At 40.1% G+C, this 22,636-nt stretch overlaps 1 protein-coding gene across 1 annotated transcript in view; it reads left to right on the plus strand.

The window, feature by feature from the left end:
* LOC140713822 (vacuolar protein sorting-associated protein 4B-like) overlaps positions 1–22,313 on the plus strand; it is a 32,554-nt gene extending 10,241 nt beyond the window's left edge. Inside the window, exons 4-11 of the mRNA XM_073024383.1 lie at positions 7,819–7,880; positions 9,252–9,371; positions 11,081–11,237; positions 12,357–12,505; positions 13,471–13,552; positions 15,361–15,580; positions 18,873–19,013; positions 21,506–22,313. Coding sequence (XP_072880484.1) covers positions 7,819–7,880; positions 9,252–9,371; positions 11,081–11,237; positions 12,357–12,505; positions 13,471–13,552; positions 15,361–15,580; positions 18,873–19,013; positions 21,506–21,607 — 1,033 coding nt within the window. The 3' untranslated portion in view covers positions 21,608–22,313. The remainder of the gene's footprint in view (positions 1–7,818; positions 7,881–9,251; positions 9,372–11,080; positions 11,238–12,356; positions 12,506–13,470; positions 13,553–15,360; positions 15,581–18,872; positions 19,014–21,505) is intronic.
* Positions 22,314–22,636: the final 323 nt, after the last annotated feature.

Raw genomic sequence — 22,636 nt, forward strand, 5'->3', positions numbered from 1 at the left:
GAGTTCTTCGAGCTGCATTTGTATTAACTTTCTTTGCACCTCTTCCTGCTGCTCAGCCAACCTTCGTTTGTCTTTCCGGTACTTCTCAACCGCATGGACTACGTGGTCTCTACATTCTTGTGGGGTCATTGACATCAGCCCAACCACTTCCTCCAGTTTGGATTTTACTTGCGGAGGCATTGCATCCAAAATGTTATGTCGGAACAGTGTGGTGATAAATAAGCTATTTTCCACCTCTTGCTCAGTCTCCAGTCTCCACCTTTTCAACTGGTTTTCTAAGTAGACTGCTGGGTTTTCAGTGTCTCCCAGTGGATCCCCCTTTAAGGCTTTGGGGTCCACTTTGGGTGGATAAAGCTTCCTGAGGGCCTGCCATACCCTCTGCCTCACTCTATCAAACCCGTCTCCATCAGTTCTCGGGTCGTTCGAGTTTACTATGCCAGCCATTTCCATTAGTTTGTTAAATTTGGAGGTTCCCATCAACCTTATCAATAGTGCCTTCAAATCTCCCATAGCCAATAATCGTCCCGCCGTTTCTTCTTCAAAGGCTCTAATCCATTTCCGTGCTCCTTCATGTAGATTGGGCAGAGTGCTTTTCAGCCCTTCTAGGTCCTGGGATCCCCAAGGGATATACTGCACTTGTCCTGATCCTTTAACTAACAACGGCATCATTCTTCCTCCTTCTTCCCACCTGCGCTGGCTCTCCTCCTCGCCTGACTCCCCATCTGTCTCAGGGTATGTCTTTACTGCCTTCCACACAAATGTCTCCGGGGTCCTCTTCTTCCCTCGGTCTCCCTGTGGAGCCCTTCCTTTCTGTCTTGATTCAATACTTGGTTGGCCCCTGGAGTATTTTTCGCATCTCCTCTGGCAATCCCCTCTCAGTAACTTATCTAACTCTCTCACTACCTCCACAAGTCGCTCCCCTACCGCCTCCTTCTGCTCTTCTAGGCTTCTGCCTCCTACCTCTTCCCCACAAATTCTCGCATCCTCTCTCTCTCCACTTAACTCTTGCTCCTCCAATGAGTCTCCTTCTCTTTCTTCCTGTCCGTGTCTGTACACCTGTGGCAGGGACTCCTCATGATCCTTACTCGCGCTTGATTCCCTTCTCTCTTGGGTTTCTCCAAGACTCTCATCTCCTATCTTTTTTCCACTTTCTCTTGAATGCCTCATCTCTTCCCGCCCTGATGAGCCACTTTCTTTTCTAGTCTGTTTATTTCTATGGTATAACCGATACTCCTCATACTCCTTTTCCTCTCTCAAGTATTTCATCAGTTCAATCTCTTCTTTCATTTCTCTCTTTGCCTGTATCTCCTTCCATATCGCCGCTTTTTCCTTCTTGTATTGTCTTTTTTCCTCCTCATTATCCCAAACTTGTACTTCTCCCTGCATGTTTACTGTTCCCGTCAGCAGGGGACACTGCTTAGGGGTTCCTTCCTCATTATAGGGAGGGGGCTTTTCTGTTTCTTTCACATCCGGGTACGGAGCTGAAGCCAGCTTCTCACTGTACCTCCCTCTAACAGGCTGTTTCTCCAGCACCTTAGTGTCTTCCTCGCTTATAATCAATATTCTACCTGTCCTCCTCAGCCTTTCTTCCTCCGTTCTGAAGAGTTTTAGCACTTCCATTTCTCGTTCTCTTTTTTGCCCTCTTTTCTTAGATTTATCTTTTGGTTTGTAATTTTTAATTAGTGCCTCCATTTCTTCGCACAAGCTTACATTAAACGTTCCTTCTCTTGGCCATTTTGTGACCAGGTTTTTGGTTCTCTTTTCCCATTTTTCTGAAGTTTTTGTGATCTCATATTTATTTACCGGGATTTTTTTGCTCAGAATCTCTACTGCCGTTCCTTTACCTGTCATGTTGTTCTCTCTTTTTAAGGTATTTTAGAGATTCACAGTTCGTTTACTGGATAATATTATTTACTCTAATTCTATGCCTAGTCTATCATCTATCTACCAGTGCTTTAAACTATATATTGGACTGTCCTTGTTTCCTATTCTGTTCTGCCCGTACAGACCTCTATTCAGAGCGGTATCCACAGAACTTTCTCTTTGCACCTCGTCTATTCAGACCCTTATCTCTTAAGGCGGTATCCACGAGGATTTTCTCTATTTTCCTTTTCCTGCCCGTTCAGACTTGCGTTTCATACGAAGCGGTATCCACAGGGATTTTCTCTATGCACCTCGTCCATTCAGACCCTTATCTCTAAGGCGGTATCCACGAGGATTTTCTCTATTTTCCCTTTCCCTACCCGTTCAGACCTTCATTTTATACGGGGACTTACCAACACCACGTGGAATTTTTCTTCACTTAACTTATTAGCTTATTTGTACATACCCTCACTGCAGTGTTCTTGATCAATCCTCTGAGCCTCCTGTTAACCCCCAATTCTGCCAGATTCTTTGGACCGGAGAGACCCTTCGGCAGTGGTTCCACACTTCTGAGACTCCAAGACCTCCCCAAAACCAACAGAATTTTTAGTCCAAATTGTCGCAAAAAGCGCTTACCTTTTGTTTGGGTGCACCCTTAATTCTGTTAGCCTTGTGGGGGTCCCTGGAGGACTGGGAAGCATCCCCAATCTGCCGTTTCCTTTCCGCGGGTCTCTTTCCGGTCCTGCCGCGGTCGCCAATTTTGTCGTGGTTTCTCGTGCCCCACAAACGACCAGGAGACACAGAAGATTCTTCAAGAAGTATTAAACTTTAATTTGCAAATCAAAGCTGAGACAGTCGTTGAGCTAGTCGCTGATTGCCCACCGATCCTTGTACATAGCATTTTTTATAGCAATCTCCTGGTTTAGTTGCATTAGCATATCTCATCGGTCTACAGTTGCGTATCACAAGTACATCCGCCACTATTGTTTCTACCCATTGACTTAATCGTGTTCTAATGTACATCTCTTAGCTACCTCTCATTAACACACCATTATCTTCTACATTCTTAAGATTTCGTTCTCCTACTAAATTGGATACATGCATAGCAAATAGCAAACTCAAAGCTGACTACATAATCTACATCTCTTAGCTAGCCTCTCATTAACACTTGGCTGTGCCACCTTGCCTTATTGTATTGGTACAGTCATGTTGCATGTTATGAGTGATGGAAGTGAATGTCCCATAGCCTTTGTACCATGTAAAGAAAAATTACACATAGATTGGCAGAGGCCTTGAGTCTGTTTTGGGGTGTAAAAACATTTCAGCCAGTACTTGGATGGGAGAGAGTTTACCCTCATTATTTATCATCAGCCCACTCGTGTCTGTTTTCAGTCCACAAAAGTGACAGCAGCAGCACATGCGGAGGTGGGCTTTTTCTTGGAGGACACAATTACAATATTGAATACAAGAGGATAACTGTGGAATTGCTGATGGATTGTCCTGTAAACCATTGGGAAAACGGAACACCTGAAAAATTTAAAGAGAGACTCCTTGATATATTCTCCCTAATGCAAATTGTAAGTCTATTATAGCAGAGATGATCCAAAGGGAAATCTGAAAGTACCCCATAATGTTTTAGGTCTACACGGCAACAAAAAATGTGCAACCAAAATCCCAGCTTCCCCTATTTTTTGCTAGCATCAGGATGAACTTGGTGAAGTTTACCTTGTGGGGATTGAGGGTTGTTGTACCAACCAAGCTGGGAGCTAAAGTGTTGGAGGAGCCACATGCCAGTTATCTAGGCATGGTCAAAATGAAAATATTGACTCAAAGCTTTCTCTAGTGGCCTAGGATAGATCAGTAGATCGATCCACATGCCATGAATTGTTCAGGGTGCCAACACATCCAGAAGCTGCTATCAATGGGAATGGCCTGCATTGTCCCGAAGAGGATTCATGTGGATTTTGCCGGACCATTCATGGGCACAAGTTTCATTATAGTGGACGCAGCTACAAACTGGCCAGAAGTATTCCCAATAGCCCCACTACAGTCTAGTGCACTGTTCACGTGTTGAGAAGCCTCTTCAAAGACCAGTGTTCCAAAACATTTAGATACTGTCAATGGACCACAAGTTGTTGCTGAACAGTTTCAGTCATTTTTGAAAATGAATGGAATAAGACATATTACATCTGCACTACACCACCCAGCTGCAATGGCTTGGTGTAAAGGTTTGTCCTAAAGAATACACTGTGAGCGATGTCATCAGAGCACACTACACTGACACTGAATCAGAAGCTCACTAATTTCCACCTTGCACATTGCAATGCAGCACACTCCACAACCAACAACTCACGAGCTGTTCTGGTCCCGGATCATCCCTTGCATTCATGCTTGGATCTGCTCACACTCGGCCTCAGAAGGACTATGCTGGACAAACAGCTGAGTCGAATGGAGGGCTCCACGAACAAGGAGGTTTGATATTTCACTCCTGGACAAGCAGTCCTGGTGAGGGACTATGGAGATGATCAAAAGATGATTAAGGACAGAACTGGATCACTGTCCGATTTCTGGAGACAACCCATTGATCAGTTAAGGAGTGGAGTCGATTGTTAGCGAAGAGTCCAGAGCTGTCAGAACCACTTCCTGCAGTCCCAGAGTCAACTCCTACAACCATTGCGGAAGAGGACACAGAACCAGTGATCGTTTCACGGCCACAATCTCACCTGCCAAGCGTAGTGTCCCTCCCCCCCCCCCCCCCCCCCCCCCCAACTCCTGTCAGAAACACGTTATCCCATAAGAGCAAGAAATCCTCCACGGTGATTAAATCTTCAGGCCTGAATTTAAAAAATTAAAAGATTTACTATGCTGAGGATGTCTATATAGTAGTTGCATTATATAGTATACTGTAGCGGTGTGCTACACGCAGCGCTAAAATAACGACACGGAGTCGGTAAACTGCAATCAAAGATAATTTTATTCGAACTTCACAGCCTTGCTTTAAAGCCTCCCTCATCCCGCCCTCCCCGGGCGCGGATGCTCTAAGGGACACGTACTCACAAACCCCTGCAGGCTTTTGTCCCTTTGTTGCGGACATAGTAGTTGCATTATATAGTATACTATATATAAATGTGTTTGTGTATGTATATAAGTTGATGTGTATTCTATATTGAGTTGGAGTTTATAGCTAAGCGTGGAGGAGTGTTGTATATTTAATATTTAAGTATTATTTGAGTAATATTGCAAATATATTGCTGATTAAGCATTTTATTACATAGTTCATTATGGGGTATATGTAAAAGTAGGTGAATGGCATACATCATTATACCACCATGTTGTAGGTGTGTGCCTTGCTAAAGTAAGGAATGAAATAGACATGTTATTCCTGGCTCTATGCTTTTCTTTCAGTTAGCTTGATGTTTCAGAATTACAAAACGTAACTGTGGTTTCTAAATCAAGAAGAACCCAAACATTTACTGAGGAAGTGTCATTTTACATAAATTGCTGGAAATGAATGTGCACATACAGCAAGCAATTATTAAGAGAGTAATTGCACGTTCATCATTATTGCAGAAGGTTTTGATCGCTCCAGTTAAACAAAAGCCCTGGTGAGATCACATCTGGAATATTATGTTCAGTTCTGCCTAAGGTAAAATATACTTGTGATAATTGTCAATTGGTCATTGTAAATTGTCCCGTGATTAGGTTAGGGTTAAATCGGGCTCGACGAAGAGTCTCAACCCAAAACAACAACTATTTATTCCTCTCCATAGATGTCGCCTGACCTGCTGAGTTACGGCAGCATTTTGTGTGTGTTGCTCTGGGTTAGACGTTTGTAGTTTTTGTGAATGTAGCATGCTCAAAACCGTCTTTGGTTCGTCTTTGTTAAGTGTCAATGTTTCTACTCATAATACTACCAACCAGTATCCATCCATGTTTCAATTCCAATTTCTGTTTGTGTTGACATGAACAGTGATGAAATAAAATATTGCACAGGCTTCTTTAATTCACAAGAGCAGAAAATATTAAAAAGCCTTGGCAGACTAAGAGAGCAGAGGTAGCATTTGTCTTTCCAAAGACGTAGCCTGATTTTAAAAGGGTTTCCTGCACAGTCTGCTTTACTTTCGAGTTTATAGTGCCTTTGATACTTTTGGATTATTTACTGTACAGTTTGTAAAGCACAGTGAAACTGTGCAAGGTCACCAGTCAGGAGAATTAGCTTAATTGCCTATTGGAGGAAGAATGGTTCATCAGGTTGATTAGAGATGAGGGGGTTAGACTATGAGGAGAGATTGAGTCGCCTGGGACTGTACCTGCTGGAATCCAGAAGGATGAGAGGAGATCTTATAGAAACATATAAAATTATGAAAGGGGTGGGTAAGATAGAGGCAGGAAAGTTGTTTCCACTGGTAGGTGAGACTAGAACTAGGGGGCATAGCCTCAAGATTCGAGGGAGTAAATTTAGAATGGAGATGAGAAACTTCTTTTCCCAAAGATTGGTTAATCTGTGGAATTCTCTGCCCAATGAAGCAATGGAGGCTACCTTAGTAAATATATTTATGACGAGGTTGGATAGATTTTTGCATAGTCGGGGAATTAAGGGTTATGGGGGAAAGGCAGGTAGGTGGAGATGAGTCCGTGGTCAGATCAACCGTGATCTTATTGAATGGCAGAGCAGACTTGACGGCCCAGATGGTCTACTCCTGCTCCTGTTTCTTGTGTTTATATCATCTTATGAAATAGGATGGAACATTAGTTTAAGAATTCAACAGAATGAGGAATTCCCAGTGGAAATACTGAGTGTAGGCAGGGCTGAAGAACATTGAAAATACAAGATGGGTATATGTCCTTAAAGTGTTTTTAGAAACTAAAAGGAATTCTTTGATCTGTTTATCTATTACATTTTAATGTACGGGGTTCTTCTCAATCAGATTCCTACAGAATTTCCACAGATTCCCTTATGATAAAAATCACGAGAGCTCCCTGGGAAGGTAGCGTTTACTTCACAAGAAGACCAGATACCACCCATTCACAGAATATAAAAATGCAGTTTCCTTTATTTTGACACATGAATGAGCACTCAGGCCAGATAATACCATAGAACATGCGTATCAAGAGTATTTTGTTTGCTTTCTGGCCTTGACTACCGTAGCATGGCTTGCAGCTATGAGTCATTCCATTTCGATTGGATATCAGAAGAATGTGTAGATTAAGGATTGCCTTTACTTCCTTGAGGAAAAGGGATGTTAACTATCTCCCAGATGGGGAATTGAGCCTGCATTCCATTATTGGTGTAGCATGAGGGTTTTGAAGACGTACGTAGTGGCCACTTTATAAGATACCTCCTGTACCTAATACAGTGGATGTTTGGGGTGTTCTGCTAATGTAGCCCTATCACTTCAAGGTTTGACATGTTCTGTGTTCAGAGGTGCTCTTCTGCACACCGCTGTTCTAATGCCTGGTGGTTTCAATTGCTATTGCCTTCCTGTCAGCTTGAATCAGTTTAGCCACTCTACCCTGATCTCTCTCATTAACAAGGCATTTTCTCACTGGATGTTTTATTTTGGGGGGTGGGGGGGGGGTGTTGCACCATTTTCTGTAAACTCTAGAGACTGTTGTGGTTAAATCCCAGGAGATCAGTACCATCCCATCTGGCACCAACAATCATTCCACAGGCAAAGTTACTGAGATCATATTTCTTCCCCATTCTGATGTTTGGTCTGAACAACAAGTGAACCGTTGAATGAGTCTGCATGCTTTTTTGCATTGAGTTGCTGCTGCATGTTTGACTGATAAAATATTTGCATTAATAAGCACGTATACAAGACTATCCAATAAAGTGGCCACTGCGTGTATAGATGGTGTTCTTTTAATGTCTCTGATATTAAATGTTATGAGACATGGTTATTTCATAGAAAAAGATCTTGTATTGAGATTTTCTGTGCATTTGCGTTGTAGGAATGAAAGTGATGGAGAGGCTGACAATTCAGAAAAGAAGAAATTGCAGAATCAACTACAAGGTGACAAGGCTATTATGCCAAATTATTATTATTGTTTTACTTGCTGCCCGTTACACCACTGGTGTTTGGGGGTGGCAATGAAGCTCCTTCATCCCTGTTGGTGTTCAGGGCTTCCTTCATCACGTCAGTTGCTTCTCTGTTTTTTCTGATTGTCGTTTCTACAAGTTCTGGGTGGAGACTCACATACTCAGATGTAGAAGGATTCTTCATTGCTGTTTCCATAACAATTTTGTTTTATCACTTGGGGTTGCTGTCCTTGCTCCCCCAAACCTGGAGGACTCTAGTCTGTCCTCCACCCTTCGACCTGTTTGGCATGGGTGACCCTACCAAGAGCCAATGCACAAAGCCGTGACTGCAACCAGCGTAGCTCTCCGGACCAAGGCAGAGTTGTGGTCCTCTTGGAGGATTATTCCGTTCTCCTCAATTCAAATTGAGTATTAAATTATCAGCTATGATGTTTATTGACAAACCAGCCTTGGTTCTTCCGAGAAGATTAAAAATCATGAAAATATTCATTACCATAAAACATGCAGGTCTTGTTTTGATTTTTCAATTGCTATTATTAAAAGCCCCGTATATTAAATGTAAATTAGTCTGGTGTTTTAACCAAGTATTTTCTTAATCCTGTATATTCTATTCCTGGTTCTATTTCTTATAATTTGATGAAAATTTCATTGCCTCAGGTGGGGTTAAACAGTGGACAGAGGCTGTGTACAAGAAGGGCCAGAATCGCCACTGCTTCCTGAGGAGACGGAGGTCCTTTGGAGTATGCAGGCCTCTCCTTCACATGTTCTGCCAGTTTGTGGTGGTGTGCTGGGGCAGTGACATCAACATGAGTGATGCCAATGGGCTTAAAAGCTGGTTAGAGAAACTGGTTCTGTTATAGGAGTCAATCTGGACACACTGGAGGCTGCGGTAGACCAAAGGATCCTACGGAAAATCTTGGCAATTGTGGACAATATTTCTCACTCTCTGCATGCCACCTTGGCTGAACAGAGTAAGATTAATATAACTGTGCAGCTCCAAAGAGCACTATATGAGGTTATTCTTACCCTTGGCCATTAGGCTCTATAATGAGTCAACCTACAGCCAGGGAAGTGATGACCCCCTTCTGTTAGACTGTTTGAGATAACTTATTTTTTGTTATTTCATACTTCTCATAATTGTATATGTGTGCACTTGTAATGCTACTGTGACACTGTAATTTCCTTTGGGTTCAATATAATATCTATCTGGCTTATACAGAAGAGAAGTTTGGAAGTTAGTAATTTCGAACTTCCTTATTTTTCATTTTGTGTATAACTCAGAACTCAACTCCTTTGAACTTCCACATCTTGGGTTTTCACAAGTTCCTTTTTTTTAACTCTTTAGGTGCCATTGTAATGGAAAAACCAGATGTGGGTTGGAATGATGTTGCAGGTCTTGAAGGTGCCAAAGAAGCACTTAAAGAAGCAGTGATATTGCCCATAAAGTTTCCTCATCTCTTTACAGGTTGGTGATTTTTTTCCCCCTGATATGCCTAAATCTTATTGCATCTCGGGCGCACAGCGACGTACTGGTTAGCATGATGCTGTTGGAGTTCAGTGCGCCAGAGTTCAATTCTGGCAACCTCTGTGAGGAGTCTCTGTAGGTCCTCCCCAGGGAATGCGTGGGTTTTCTTCCAGTGCTCCGGTTTCCTCCCAAAGTCGTACTGGGTAGGTTAATTGGTCACTATAGATTGTCCGGTGATAATGTTAGGGTTAAATATATAAATAGAAAGCTTGCAGGAGGCATGTATTCCATCAGAATGTGACATGTGATTTTGTGAGAATTCTGGACTTAAAGTATCAACCCTTTTTTTTAAACTATCTGTAATTTGTTACATTACTAAATGAAATATGATTGCTGCTGATTTATTAGATTGAATAGAACATTATTCTCACTTCTAGTATCATTTCACCAGGAAGCATAGTGATGCAGCAACTGGTGGTGCTGTCTCAAGTCCTGAATTGAATTGACTTTATTTCTTATATCCTTCACATACATGAGTAAAAATCTTTACATTACATCTTCACCTAAATGTGCAATCATAGTAATTTATTATAATTTATAATAAATAGAATTGTCAATGTAATATAGAGTACACTCAAGTCAACATGATGGTCTGGTGGAAGAAGCTGTCCCGAAGCCTTTTGGTCCTGGCTTTTTTCGCTGCGGTACCGCTTCCCGGATGGTGGTAGCTGGAATAAATTGTGGTTGGGATGGTTTGGGTCCCCAGTGATCCTATTGGCCTTTTTTACACACCTGTCATTGTAAATGTCCTGAATCATGGGAAGTTCACAACTACAGATGCGCTGGGCTGTCCACACCACTCTCTGCAGAGTCCTGCGATTAAGAGAGGTACAGTTCCCATGCCAGGCAGTCATGCAGCCAGTTAGGATGCTCACAATTGTGCCCCTGTAGAAAGTTCTTAGGATTTGGGGGCCCACACCAAACTTCCTCAACTGTCTGAGGTGGAAGAGGCGCTGTTGTGCCTTTTTCGCCGCACAGCTGGTGTGTACAGACCACGTAAGGTCCTCGGTGATGAGGATGCTGAGGTACTTGAAGCTGTTTACCCTCTCAACCCCAGATCCATTGATGTCAATAGGGGTTAGCCTCTCTCCATTCCCCTGTAATCCACAACCAGCTCCTTTGTTTTTGCGACATTGAGGGAGAGGTTGTTTTCTTCACACCGCTGTGTCAGAAAGATGACTTCTTCCCTGTAGGCCACCTCGTTATTGTTTGAGATAAGGCCAATCAATGTAGTGTCATCTGCAAATTTGAGCCCGGGTTTGATTATGATCTCTGTACGAAGTTTGCACATTCTCTCTGTAATGATAATGGGGTTTTCCTTGGCGTACTGGTTTCCTTCCAAATCCCAGACACATGTTGACGTGTTAATCAACTCCTGCAATCACCTGGATGATATGTGTGATAGGGAATCAATTTGCAGGGACAGAGATAAATGTGGAAAGGACAAACAGGAGTATTGGGATTGCCCTCCAGGGGGCGGGCATGCACTTAATGGCACACCTCATGATCAGAAATTGGGTTTGCAGTCTTTGAGTAGTGCCTGATATAGCTTACATACATTTAGGTTTCCTCTTGCACAGAGTATCAGGGTTGTAGAATTAAAGTGTAAAACAATTTCTTTCCACAAACCCTCCCCTGTTGCTGTCTAGGTAAAAGAACTCCTTGGAGAGGGATCCTACTGTTTGGCCCTCCTGGAACTGGGAAGTCGTACCTGGCAAAGGCTGTGGCAAAAGAAGCAAATAACTCTACATTTTTCTCCATTTCCTCATCTGACCTCGTGTCTAAGTGGCTTGGAGAAAGTGAAAAGTGAGTTTCTATTGTGTTGAGTGGCCAACGACTTAATTGATTTGATAGCTGTTTGTAAACTGATCGGGTGTATTTAATACTCTCCTGCCTTATGGCAAGCATAGTTTGTAAAGATTTTGCCACAAAAATACCTTGTTTTTGGTGCTGTTTCATTCCAGATCAAAAGTATGAGTAAATTCAAAGTGAAATTAACATGTCAAAATTGCTTCCATTGAGGTCAATTGAATGCTATGTGGATCTTTGGAACGTAGCTTTTTATCATATAGTAAACTTCTAAGTCACTATCCAATTTTTCAGAAGTCCTGGTGATGCCACAATCCCTTCATCATGCAGTCCCTTGAAACTGGTCATGTTTAGTGCAAAATTTATTGTGCTGTGTTGCATTTAGAAATATATACTGTAAATTGGAGTGTTAATGGGAATAACATGCAGTAGTTCAGAAAAATCTGCCAATCCAGCACAGCCAGTGCCTTGAAAGTGCCAGATTAAGTTTTACAGTATTAATTGCAGTCAGCATTTTCTTGTTGAGTGGCTTAAATATACGCAGTTGACTAAACTCAGAGAATGTGATACGTTTATGTACATTCTCTTCCCAACCACTAACCTCAGTTTCATTTAATTGGATTTTGTTTTGATTAAATACTTGATGCCTTTGTCTTCACTTGCTTTGCAAAAGTTATAAAATTGCTCAAGATATACCCAACATGGGATTAAAATAGGATTAATGCAAATGGTTTGTTGATGCTTGACATGCACTCTTGTCGACCAAAAGGCCTGTTTTTGTGCTGTATCTCTCTGACTCCAATAAGATTCGTTTAATTCTTGGTAATATCTCCAAAAGGTGCTTTAGGATGGGAAAGAGATTTCAAAACGTAAGCCTACAGATCACCAGTGGCCAGAGTCATCAGCAACTTTGTACTGTTAGCACAATAAAATTGAGTGTGAAAGGGTTACTGTGGGTAAATCTTGACCAAAAAAATGTGAAAATGGTATGTAATATTTCTAAACAGGATGTGAATATGCAGAGATCTTGTTTTTGTGCAAATCTTCCATATTTCTGGAACTTTTTACAACAATTTTTGTAACTTCTAATTAGAATATTATATTATATTTCTTTAGGTTGGTAAAGAATTTATTTCAACTTGCCCGAGAACACAAGCCTTCAATTATCTTCATTGATGAGGTTGATTCTCTTTGTGGTTCGAGGAGTGAAAATGAAAGTGAAGCTGCAAGGCGCATTAAAACAGAGTTTTTGGTTCAGATGCAAGGTAAGCAAATCTGTGGGAATTTGTAAAAGTTGCAAATAAAATTTGAAAATTGAAGGAATGAAATTAAAAGCAGTTCATTCAGTCCATTGGTTTATTCTTACCGTCATTCCACTTTATTGTGGACGCCATCCAACCATTAAGCTTTTAAGAAATGCGATTAATCTGGAATGTTAACTCTGTAACTCACTCCACGGGTGCTGACTTACCTCTTGGGTATTTAAAATATTTTCTGCTTTTAATTCACATGTTCAGCATCTATAGTTCTTTGCTTTTCCATTTATGTATTTTAACCTGAAAAGGCTTTTTCGTGTTTAACTTAATAGCACAGTGGTTCTTGATGCCCAGATCATTATAATAACACAGTGTGCATAATCGGAAATGTTCTTAATTTTATCAACCACAGATTAATTCTGAGTTTTAAGTTGGGGGAAAATTGCAACAAATTCTGTACTCTTATTATTTCCTCATATTTTTATATAAAGTTATAGTCCAAATTAAGGACAATGTTTGCTCCCAGTTTTGTGAAGTATTTGATTATCAGATATTAAAATGGTGAGCTGAAATTTTAAATTGTGTTAATGTTTCTAATGAATAAATTAGATGCACCAAGAAACATTTATACAAACCAGTTAGTTTCCTAATTTTCCTTTACCTATTTAGCAAGCTGTACTCTCCAGGTATAACCAGTATTTCTAAAGCAGCACTTACCTTCCAAAAATTTAGTAACCTGTACATATTTGTCAAAGGGTCAAAAGCTAGAAAACATAGTTTTATTGCTGTGTGGTATTTTGAACTTTAATATAAATCTAACTTGTGTCTCAAGTTATTTAATTTAACTTTATATAGTTTCTGAGAAAGAATAATTTCCTTAACATTATTCAAATTTTTGCATAACTAATAATTCCTGCCACAATCTATTGTACACAAAGTACAGTACACATTAAAATTACTATGGTTTTTAACAGGTGTTGGAGTAGATAATGAAGGAATCTTGGTTCTCGGAGCAACTAATATCCCATGGGTTCTTGATTCTGCCATAAGGAGGAGGTAACATTGTGGAACTCTTTTTACATGTTTATACTTTACGTAGTTAATATTTAATTGACAAAGATCAACCGAACTAATAAGGTTCTCTGTATGAGTGGAACAAGGATGCCATTTTCTTTTCTATTTGATCATCCAGTTATTAAGACAACTGATAGCATTCCCTTGTGAAATGCTACACTTTTAAAAAAAAAAAGACCAGACTGGCATATCACTAAAACAATTTTCTCTTGACAACATTCAAAAATGTCTTTTGTATACGATTTGTGCTACTTGTAAAATAGCTGCATAAAATGGTGGACTTTTGGATATAAAATGGAGGGGACCCTTTTCATCCAGAGGGTGTTCTGCCTGATGATTTTATTGCAAGACTGTAAGTCCTCGGAGCAGAATTAGGCCATTAGGCCCATTGAATCTACTCTGCCATTCCATCACGGCTGATTTATTATCCCTCTCAATCCCATTCTCCTGCCTTCTCTCCATAACCCTTTGACACCCTTACAAATCAGGAACCTATCAACCTCTGCTTTAAATATACCCAATGACTTGACCTTCACAGCCACCCATGGCACTGAATTCCACATATTCACCACCCTATCGCTTAAAAAAAAAATTCCTCCTCATCTCTTTTAAATCCCTCTATTGTGAAGCTGTGCACTCTGATCCTAGACACTATCGGAAACATCCTCTCCACATCCACACTATCTAGGCCTTTCAATGTTCGATGGGTTTCAATGAGATCCTCCCTCTTCTAAACTCCAGTGAGTACAGGCCCAGAACCATCAAACACTTCCCCCTAAGTTAACCCTTTTATTTCAGGGATCATTCTCATGAATCTCCTCTGGACTCTCTCTGATGCCCGGACTTCCTTTCAAAGATAATGGGTCTAAAACTGCTCACAATACTCTAGGTGTGGTCTGACCAATGCCTTGTAAAGCCTTAACACGATTGATTATTAAAATTACATAATCACAATTGAAGTTGCTGCTATTCTTCTCCTTCATAACTGTTGGCCCAGATTTTTCTGAGAGGCTGCATCCCCAATAGTCAACAAAATTAACAGGTCCATGTAGCCAGTCTTGGTGGCCAAGGTTGGTGTGGAGCTGAGCAGAGGTCTCTTGTCACGTGCAGCCCTAAAACATTGAAATTGGCTTATCTGATTCAGCCCAAACATAGCTCTCTCACAAAACTCCTTTATGACAGATGACAAAACCATGCCTCAGCTTTGCCATCTGCATGGGCTCTCCCTGATGTTCTGGCTTCCTCCCACATAAAGTGTAAAGGAGAAGTGATACTGGATGCTGGACCTCTGGCAGACTGTGCAGGAGAGTTAGTAGTGGGGAACAATGAAATGGTGGATGAACTGAGTAAGTATTTTGTGTCAGTCTTCACTGTGGAAGACACTAGTAGTCATGGGTGTAGAGAGAATAGAGCAGTGGGCTGAGCACACATCCCTGAGGTGTGCCAATGTTGATTGTCAGCGAGGTGGGGATGTTATTACCAATCTGCACAGATTGTGTTCTTCCAGTTAGGGAGTTGAGGATCCAGTTGCAGAGGGGGTTAGACAGGCCCATGTTCTGTAGCTTTTTGATTAGGAATGTAGGGATGGTATGCATTAAAGTTTTTCACTGTACCTCAGGTCATATGACAATAATAAACCGATTTATCAATGTATAAAATGTAAGCATAATACACTGTTTACCAACATAGTCCAGACAAACTGAGTATGTTGCACTGATACGAAAATTACTGAATCTTCCTTCTACTGGAGCCTTTGGCATAAGAATTCCTTTTTGTATTATGTTTTCCAGATTTGAGAAACGTATCTACATCCCATTACCTGAGCAGTCTGCTCGTGGTGTGATGTTCAAATTGCATCTTGGAACGACACTAAACAGTTTGACTGAAGAAGATTACCGGAAGCTTGCGAAAAAAACAGAGGGGTATTCTGGGGCTGACATCAGTATCATAGTGCGAGACGCTCTGATGCAGCCAGTCAGAAAAGTTCAATCAGCTACTCACTTCAAGAGGGTAAGGCACCGTATGATTACTGGTAAATTTAGGGAAGGTGGAACTATTCCATTGACGGAATTGATAATTATAAAGAAATTATACTATCTAAGATTGTACTTTTTGACTTTTATTTCTCCATATCCTTTAGTTAAGTGCCATTTTGTTGTATTGTTTTGTGCCCTGGTCATTTTTCACTAAATATCAGCTACTAGAATTGGATCTCTATTTATTTTCTGATCCTTGGGAGTCAGGAATGATGAGCAGTTTTAATTCTAAGATGGTTTACTTTAGAGTACAAACAAACATACAAATACTAAGCAAACTATATAAAGAGCTGAGAAACTATGCTCAGAGGTAGAATGAATACAAAGACAAGGGAATAAAGATAGCACCTCTGAAAGCACATCACTTTGATCAAGGAAATTCCTTGGAGAATAAGCTAGTTCATAAGCTATATAATTAGAACAATTACATCACATGGGTAATAATAATAATAATAGGCATCCGTTAGTCTCGAGAGACCATGGATTTGCGCCCTGGAAAGTTTCCAGAGCACAGGCCTGGGCATCAGCCCATGCTGCAAGTCTCCCCTCTCCATGCCACTGATGTTGTCTAAGAGAAGGGCAAGGGCCGATACAGCTTGGCACCGGTGTTGTTGCAGAGCAATTTGTGGTTAATTGCCTTGCTCAAGGACACAACACACCGCCTTAGCTGAGGCTCAAACTAGCGACCTTCAGATCACTAGACCAACACCTTAACCACTTGGCCATGTGCCATGTAACATGCCAGTGAAAATTGAGAAAGATGATAAACTGTTAGTTTAACTGCTATACCACTTTCTGCCAGTGAGTGGGGATGACCCACCACATGCTGTGAAAAAATACAAGTTTGTTTAAAAAGTATAAATCTTATATTAAAAAAAACTGAGGTTTCCGATGGTGGTTTAAATGTTTCCCTTCAATTCATCACTATTATCCAATCTTCAGCAAAACTTTTGAGTTATTTCATTCATACCATTGAACAAGATGATTGTACCTCCTCTAAAGGTTTCTATTTCTTTAGGTTTTAAGACAGGCTAGTACCCTGTAGGTGGCAAGATAGCGTTGAGGTTGGCATAGCACTTGTACAGCGTCTGTGTTTGGGGTTTAATTCCCTCTGTTGTCTGTAAGGAGTTTGTATGCTCTCCCAGTGACTGTGGGTTTTCTCCTGCTGCTCAGGTTTCCTCTCGTGTTCCAAAGGCATATGGTTTAGTAAGTTGTGGGCATGTTATATTGGCACCGGAAGCATACCAACACTTCTGGGCTGCCCCCAGTAGACCCTCGGACTGTTGGTTGTTGATGCACATAACACATTTTACTATATGTTTCGATGTACATGTGACACAAAGCTAGTGCTATTTTCTTCATATTGCCTCTGCCACTGAATGTGTACTGCTGCTTAACTGTCAGATTGCTACCAGATATTAAGAGCTGACTGAATCAGTATTCTTCCAGCTTCCAAATGAGTACAATTGAAATTTATCCTTTTCAGCTTATGGCAACATCTGGACTGGTCTAGACATTTACAAAAATTACTCTGCCACCATGGGCTAACTATCTAGTCAGCTGTCTGTTCTGCTTTACTCCCGTTCCCTATCCCACTGGCCCAAATTTTTAAGAATCAAGAATCAATCCATTTAGCTCTGAATTTGCTAATTTTTCTATTTTTTTTGTTCCCTCCTCATGCCACTTTGTCCACGAGGCTCACCCTTGAGGGTATCATCACTAAACTCTGAATGCCTTCTCCTTGTCCCATTCCCTGCCCATACCACAGAGAAACACCACTTGGTCCTTCTGTCCAAATCCAACTTTACTTTCCCCAAGGGTCCTTGCAGTGATTTCCCCCCCAAATTTGTGGATGCCTTTCCCAGAATTCCTTGCAATTAAATTTCTGTGCTGCCTTTCTGCTTCATGACATATCCTATGTAACAAAACATCCTATGTGATGGTGAAAAAGAAATCAGTCTATTCTTTTTGACTATTCTACAGCTTTTAACCCAGCTAATCGCACCATCCTCCATTGCCGTGGGGGTATCTTGAATCAAGGGTCCACAGCCTGGTTCTTGTATTTCTGGTCTCACAAATCACCTGCAATAGCTTCACTACTGCTGTGTGATGACTACCCCCCCACCCCATAACCACCACTATTTCGGACTGCTAGTAATCTCCATCTAAAACTACAGCTGATTCTCTATTTGTATACCAAACTCTAGCTCTACCTAACTACTGTCATCCTTAACTGTCTCTGTCACCAGACTACTTATCTGACCTCCTGTATGAGATGAGCAGAAAAATAGAAATTTTGGAGATTAAAGCCATTGTTCTTAATCCCCAACTCAACTGAAGTCTCCTAATTCCGGTTCCATGTCTGAAATTAATCCGGCTTTAGAATCAGATTGACCCTTGAGTTTTGCACTGCACTACAACACCAACCACTGCAGTTGTTTGCTTCTACCTTCTTAACATATCATTCTACTGGACATCAACTAATAGGCTGCTGAAACTTCGTGTTTTTTTTAAATTTCCTCTAAACCTGACATTTATAATGCACTTCAACCTTTACTGCGCCCTCCATAAATTTCAGGTTATTCAGCACTTCTTGTCATATCCTAATATGCACTAACCTTTCTACCTGTCACTTGAGCAGTTGCTGATTTTCATCAGTTGTGAGTTAAAATATTAAAATTCTCATCCCTTTTCTTTGTCCCACCCCGTCTCTGTTATCTGCTCCAGACCAGCAGTTTCCTGAGATTATATGTGGTCTTCCACTGTTGGTCTCTTGATTATTCCTAATTGTTCCATCAGCCACCTCTGTCCTTTCAGCTACCTCTATGCTCTTGACTCCTTGCTAAGCCCCTCAACCCTTCTACGTAATTTTCATCCTTTACGACATCTCTTTGAAGCTACCTGAACAACCATATCCTGATTTCCTTTTGCAAGTCAATGTGTCACAATGGTGCTTGATAAATAAGGTTTTAACATCTTGAGTTGCTCTGTGGAAAAAGCAATTTAGTCAGAGTTTATCTATATCCCTCATAAATTTGTGTACCTCTTATCAAATCCCCCCTCCCTGCTCCTACACTCCAGGGAGTGAAGTCCTAACCTATTAAACCTTTTCCTATAAATCAGGCTCTCAAGTCCTGGCAACATCCTTGTAAGTTTTCTCTGAACTCTTTCAATTTTATTGATATCTTGTAGGTAGGTTTATTCAATTAGATTCACTAAAGCACAGCATGATAGGTGAAAGTAATCTGTTTTGTTCTAATTTTTAGGTCAAAGGTCCTTCAAATTCGGATCCATCTGTGATTGTAGATGACCTCCTAACTCCATGCTCACCAGGTGATCCCGATGCTTTGGAGATTACCTGGATAGATGTTCCAGGTGATAAGCTTCTGGAGCCTGTTGTCTCCATGGCAAGTTGTTTTAATTTTTCCAGATATTTTTAAAAGTCTTTAATTATTGGTCAAAGAATCTCTTGCTAAAAGTCACCCTGTATGTCTAACCAAAGGGAATTTGTTGAAACCTTACATTAGTTTTAAGTTATAAATACCGAGACAGCTGAGTCATCAATACCATGTAAATTGACTATCATTTACTAAATGTGAAACCTGATCTAGTCAAAATATTGACCGATTCAGCATCAATTTATTTAAATTACTTCTGTAAGATAATATGAGCTGTAACAAGGTGCATTATGTAAATGCCTATGTTTTGACATGTATTTCATGGTGCCAAACATCATTTCCTAATGAAAATAATCTCATACATCAATAAAGTGCAAAAAGTTCCATTATCTCCATTCAAACTCCAATTAATTGTGAGGCTACTGAGGTGTGAAAAGCCAAATCGTAGGGTGGCACCCATCTATGCTCCTGGTATTTCAATGTAGTCTTTCATAGATGTGCAAATCTAAATGTTTAATTTCCGAGATCAGAAGGGCGAAAGTCCAATACCAAAGGTCTTTTATTCAAATTCAAGTTTATTGTCATTCAACCACAGACATGTATACAGCTAAATGAAACATTGTTCCACCGGGGCCAGAGTGCAAAACACAGTACATGTAGTCATATACAGCGCATACTTGCAATCCGTCACACGGAGTCACAAAATAAGATTAGCGCAAGTCTTTGAATGGTATGGCCTCAAGATTGACAGGTTGCCATAAAGTGTGAAGTGAATGTTTATGGAAGACAGTATCTACTGGCACTATTTTACTGGTTTAAGAAAAATCACTTTCCTTTTCTACTTAGCCAATATTTTTTCCAGTGACTTCAGATTTGAGATCTCAATTTATCTCTCCCTGTTTTTTTTACTATGATTTTTCTTTACCTGAACCTATATTATGTGCCCTTAAGTTTTATACCAGTTTTAACTGCAATCTTGGGCAATGTTTGGGTTCTTAGATCTGTACATCACAGAGCACCAAACATTTGCCTTGCATCTGTAATCTGAACTATTTTAATCTTGATCTATCTTTTGAAACTTCCAATAGGCTTAGCCATAACAGCTCTGTTTTGAGGTGGAGGAATTCAACATCATGGTGAAAAAAGTGTTTTGTCTCACTCAGGAACAGCTTACCTCTGTAGATTTGAAAATAGGGTTTCTTCCTTTCCCCTACCAACCACATTGTACATTGTACAACTGTACATTCTATCCAACAAATTTAATCTTAAATGCTCAAGTAGATTGAGGGTTAATCATAAGACTATAAGATATAGGAACAGTATTTAATTTAGCCCATCAAGTCTGCTCCACCATTTCATCATGGCTGGTCCAATTTTCCTCTCAGCCTCAATCTCCTGCCTTCTCCCCATTTCCCTTCATGCTCTGACCAATCAAGAATCTATCAGCCTCTGCCTTAAATATACATAAAGACTTGGCCTCCACAGCTGCCTGTGACAAAGAATTCCACAGATTCACCACTCTCTGGCTAAAGAAATTCCTCCTCGCCTCCATTCTAAAAGGACGCCAATCTATTCTGAGGCTGTGTTCTCTGGTCTTAGACTCTCCCGCCATAGGGTACACCCTCTCCATACCCATGTGTTTGGAATCATGTTAATCATGTGTATTGAAACCCAATCTCTGCAATCTGTCCACAGTTCATCCTATTTTAGTCCTAGCATTATGGTAATATCCTCTAATATCAGCAGATTCTTTCTGATATGGGTGCTATAGAAAGAAGTACACTACTCTAAATGGGGTAAAATCCAAGTACTTTACTACTAAGACTTCGTAGTTTTAATGGTATTATTCTTGTCCTTTGGCTTCCAGTGATTTGTGATTCTATTATTGTTTTGCTCTCTCAACTAGTTATTTGTTGCAAATTTCCGCTCCCATACTCACATTTCTGAATTTGTTAGTCATTCCTTTTGCAGTTTTTTTTATAAGGATATTCCACATCATTTATCCACATTGGCCTGGGATATTAAAGGAAAATTAAAGGGTAGAAGCCTGTCTCCACAAGACAGTCAATGTTAAAACAATATAGTTATATGGGAGTAACATTTAATATTCATTTTTTTAATAACCATTTTAAATCCAGTGCAAGAGGATTTATCTTTGGTGTTAGATGAGTAAACATTTATTGATTGCAAACTTGATGGGCTGAATGACCTAATTCTGCTCCTATGTCTTATTTATATAAATGTGTAAACTAAGTTTGTTCACTAATGAAACAGAATATTTGGTTATGATTTTTTATAAAATTTGTATTGTAACAGTGAAAACAGTTTGTAGATACAAAGGTTTTAAAAAGAGCTGTGATGAATTCCAAAAGCTTAGAGGGTAAGGGAGGCAAGTAAAATATCTCCTTTTACTATAAACTGCAACATGAAGGAAGTCTTGTTTGGTTGGGATTATTTAAAGTTCTTACACCTTGACATTTTTGCTCCTTGTTTTTCCACAGCCTGACATGCTGCAGTCATTAGCGAACATAAAACCAACAGTTAACGATGAAGATCTGAAGAAATTGAAAAAATTCACAGAAGACTTTGGTCAGGAAGGCTAAATCATAGGAACATGATTTGCACTGCATTTATTTTCTTGTACCTCTTTTTTCTATTCACTTCAATCACGATTACATATACTAGTAAACATTATTTTACTTTTTTGATATTAATCTTGTTTCTTGTGTTTCAGGCCATGGGACTTTGTATAAAATTGGATCTAAGCCTACTTATTATCGGAATGTCTGCATGTGCCTATTATGAATCTATATCTCAGCATACAGAAAAAGTTTGAGGACAGTGCAGATTTCATTAAGGGTATAACATGATATTTATATATGACAAAAACACCTGAGTATTTTCAAATGCACCGTGTACGTACCAATTTGCTGGGCTTGCTATGGATTGTAAAATAATCTTGCTTGTTAGTGATACATTCCAAATAGTGAATAGTGCATTTAAACTGACTATTGCACATGGACTGTGATAATTGTACTGCCCTTGGGGCTGGGACCTTCTCATCGTACTTCAAGTACGCTCTAAGATTTTCTACTAATGATGTGCATAAAATATTAACCTTAAGCTTTGTACTGGAGAAATTTGGGCTACATGCATCTAGTTATTTGTATTCTCGGAAATATGTATGAGGTGAGCAAATCCCCTCATAGATTTTTTTAAATAATGTAAATGCTTAAAAGTCATGGAATCTTAAATCCTGTGTGAGTTTAATTTCTGTTTATTTGTAAATAAAATATGCATCTACTTAAATTGTCAGAGTTGGGTATAGCAATTAATTATTTTCTTCAGGTTGCCAAATAGAAGTTCTGAAGCCATGTTGTTAGCTGTCTGCACACAAGATGTGTTCACCTAGGATTTCATGATTAACAGCCTTCTGTTATGCATCTCGCTTTTGAGGCACTTCTGCTGTACCTTAGCAGTTTTTATTTTCTTGGGCTGCAGCCTGAGCATAGATGAATCACCAGATGAAATGTTTCCGTGCAAGGTGTTTTCAGCATACCTGGTGGATAGATGCAAGAGCTGGAATGCAGTTGGATAGACTGAAGTATGCTGATTCCCTCCAGATCCAAGCA

Source organism: Hemitrygon akajei, chromosome 20, assembly GCF_048418815.1.
Source record: "Hemitrygon akajei chromosome 20, sHemAka1.3, whole genome shotgun sequence".
NCBI lineage: Eukaryota > Metazoa > Chordata > Chondrichthyes > Myliobatiformes > Dasyatidae > Hemitrygon > Hemitrygon akajei.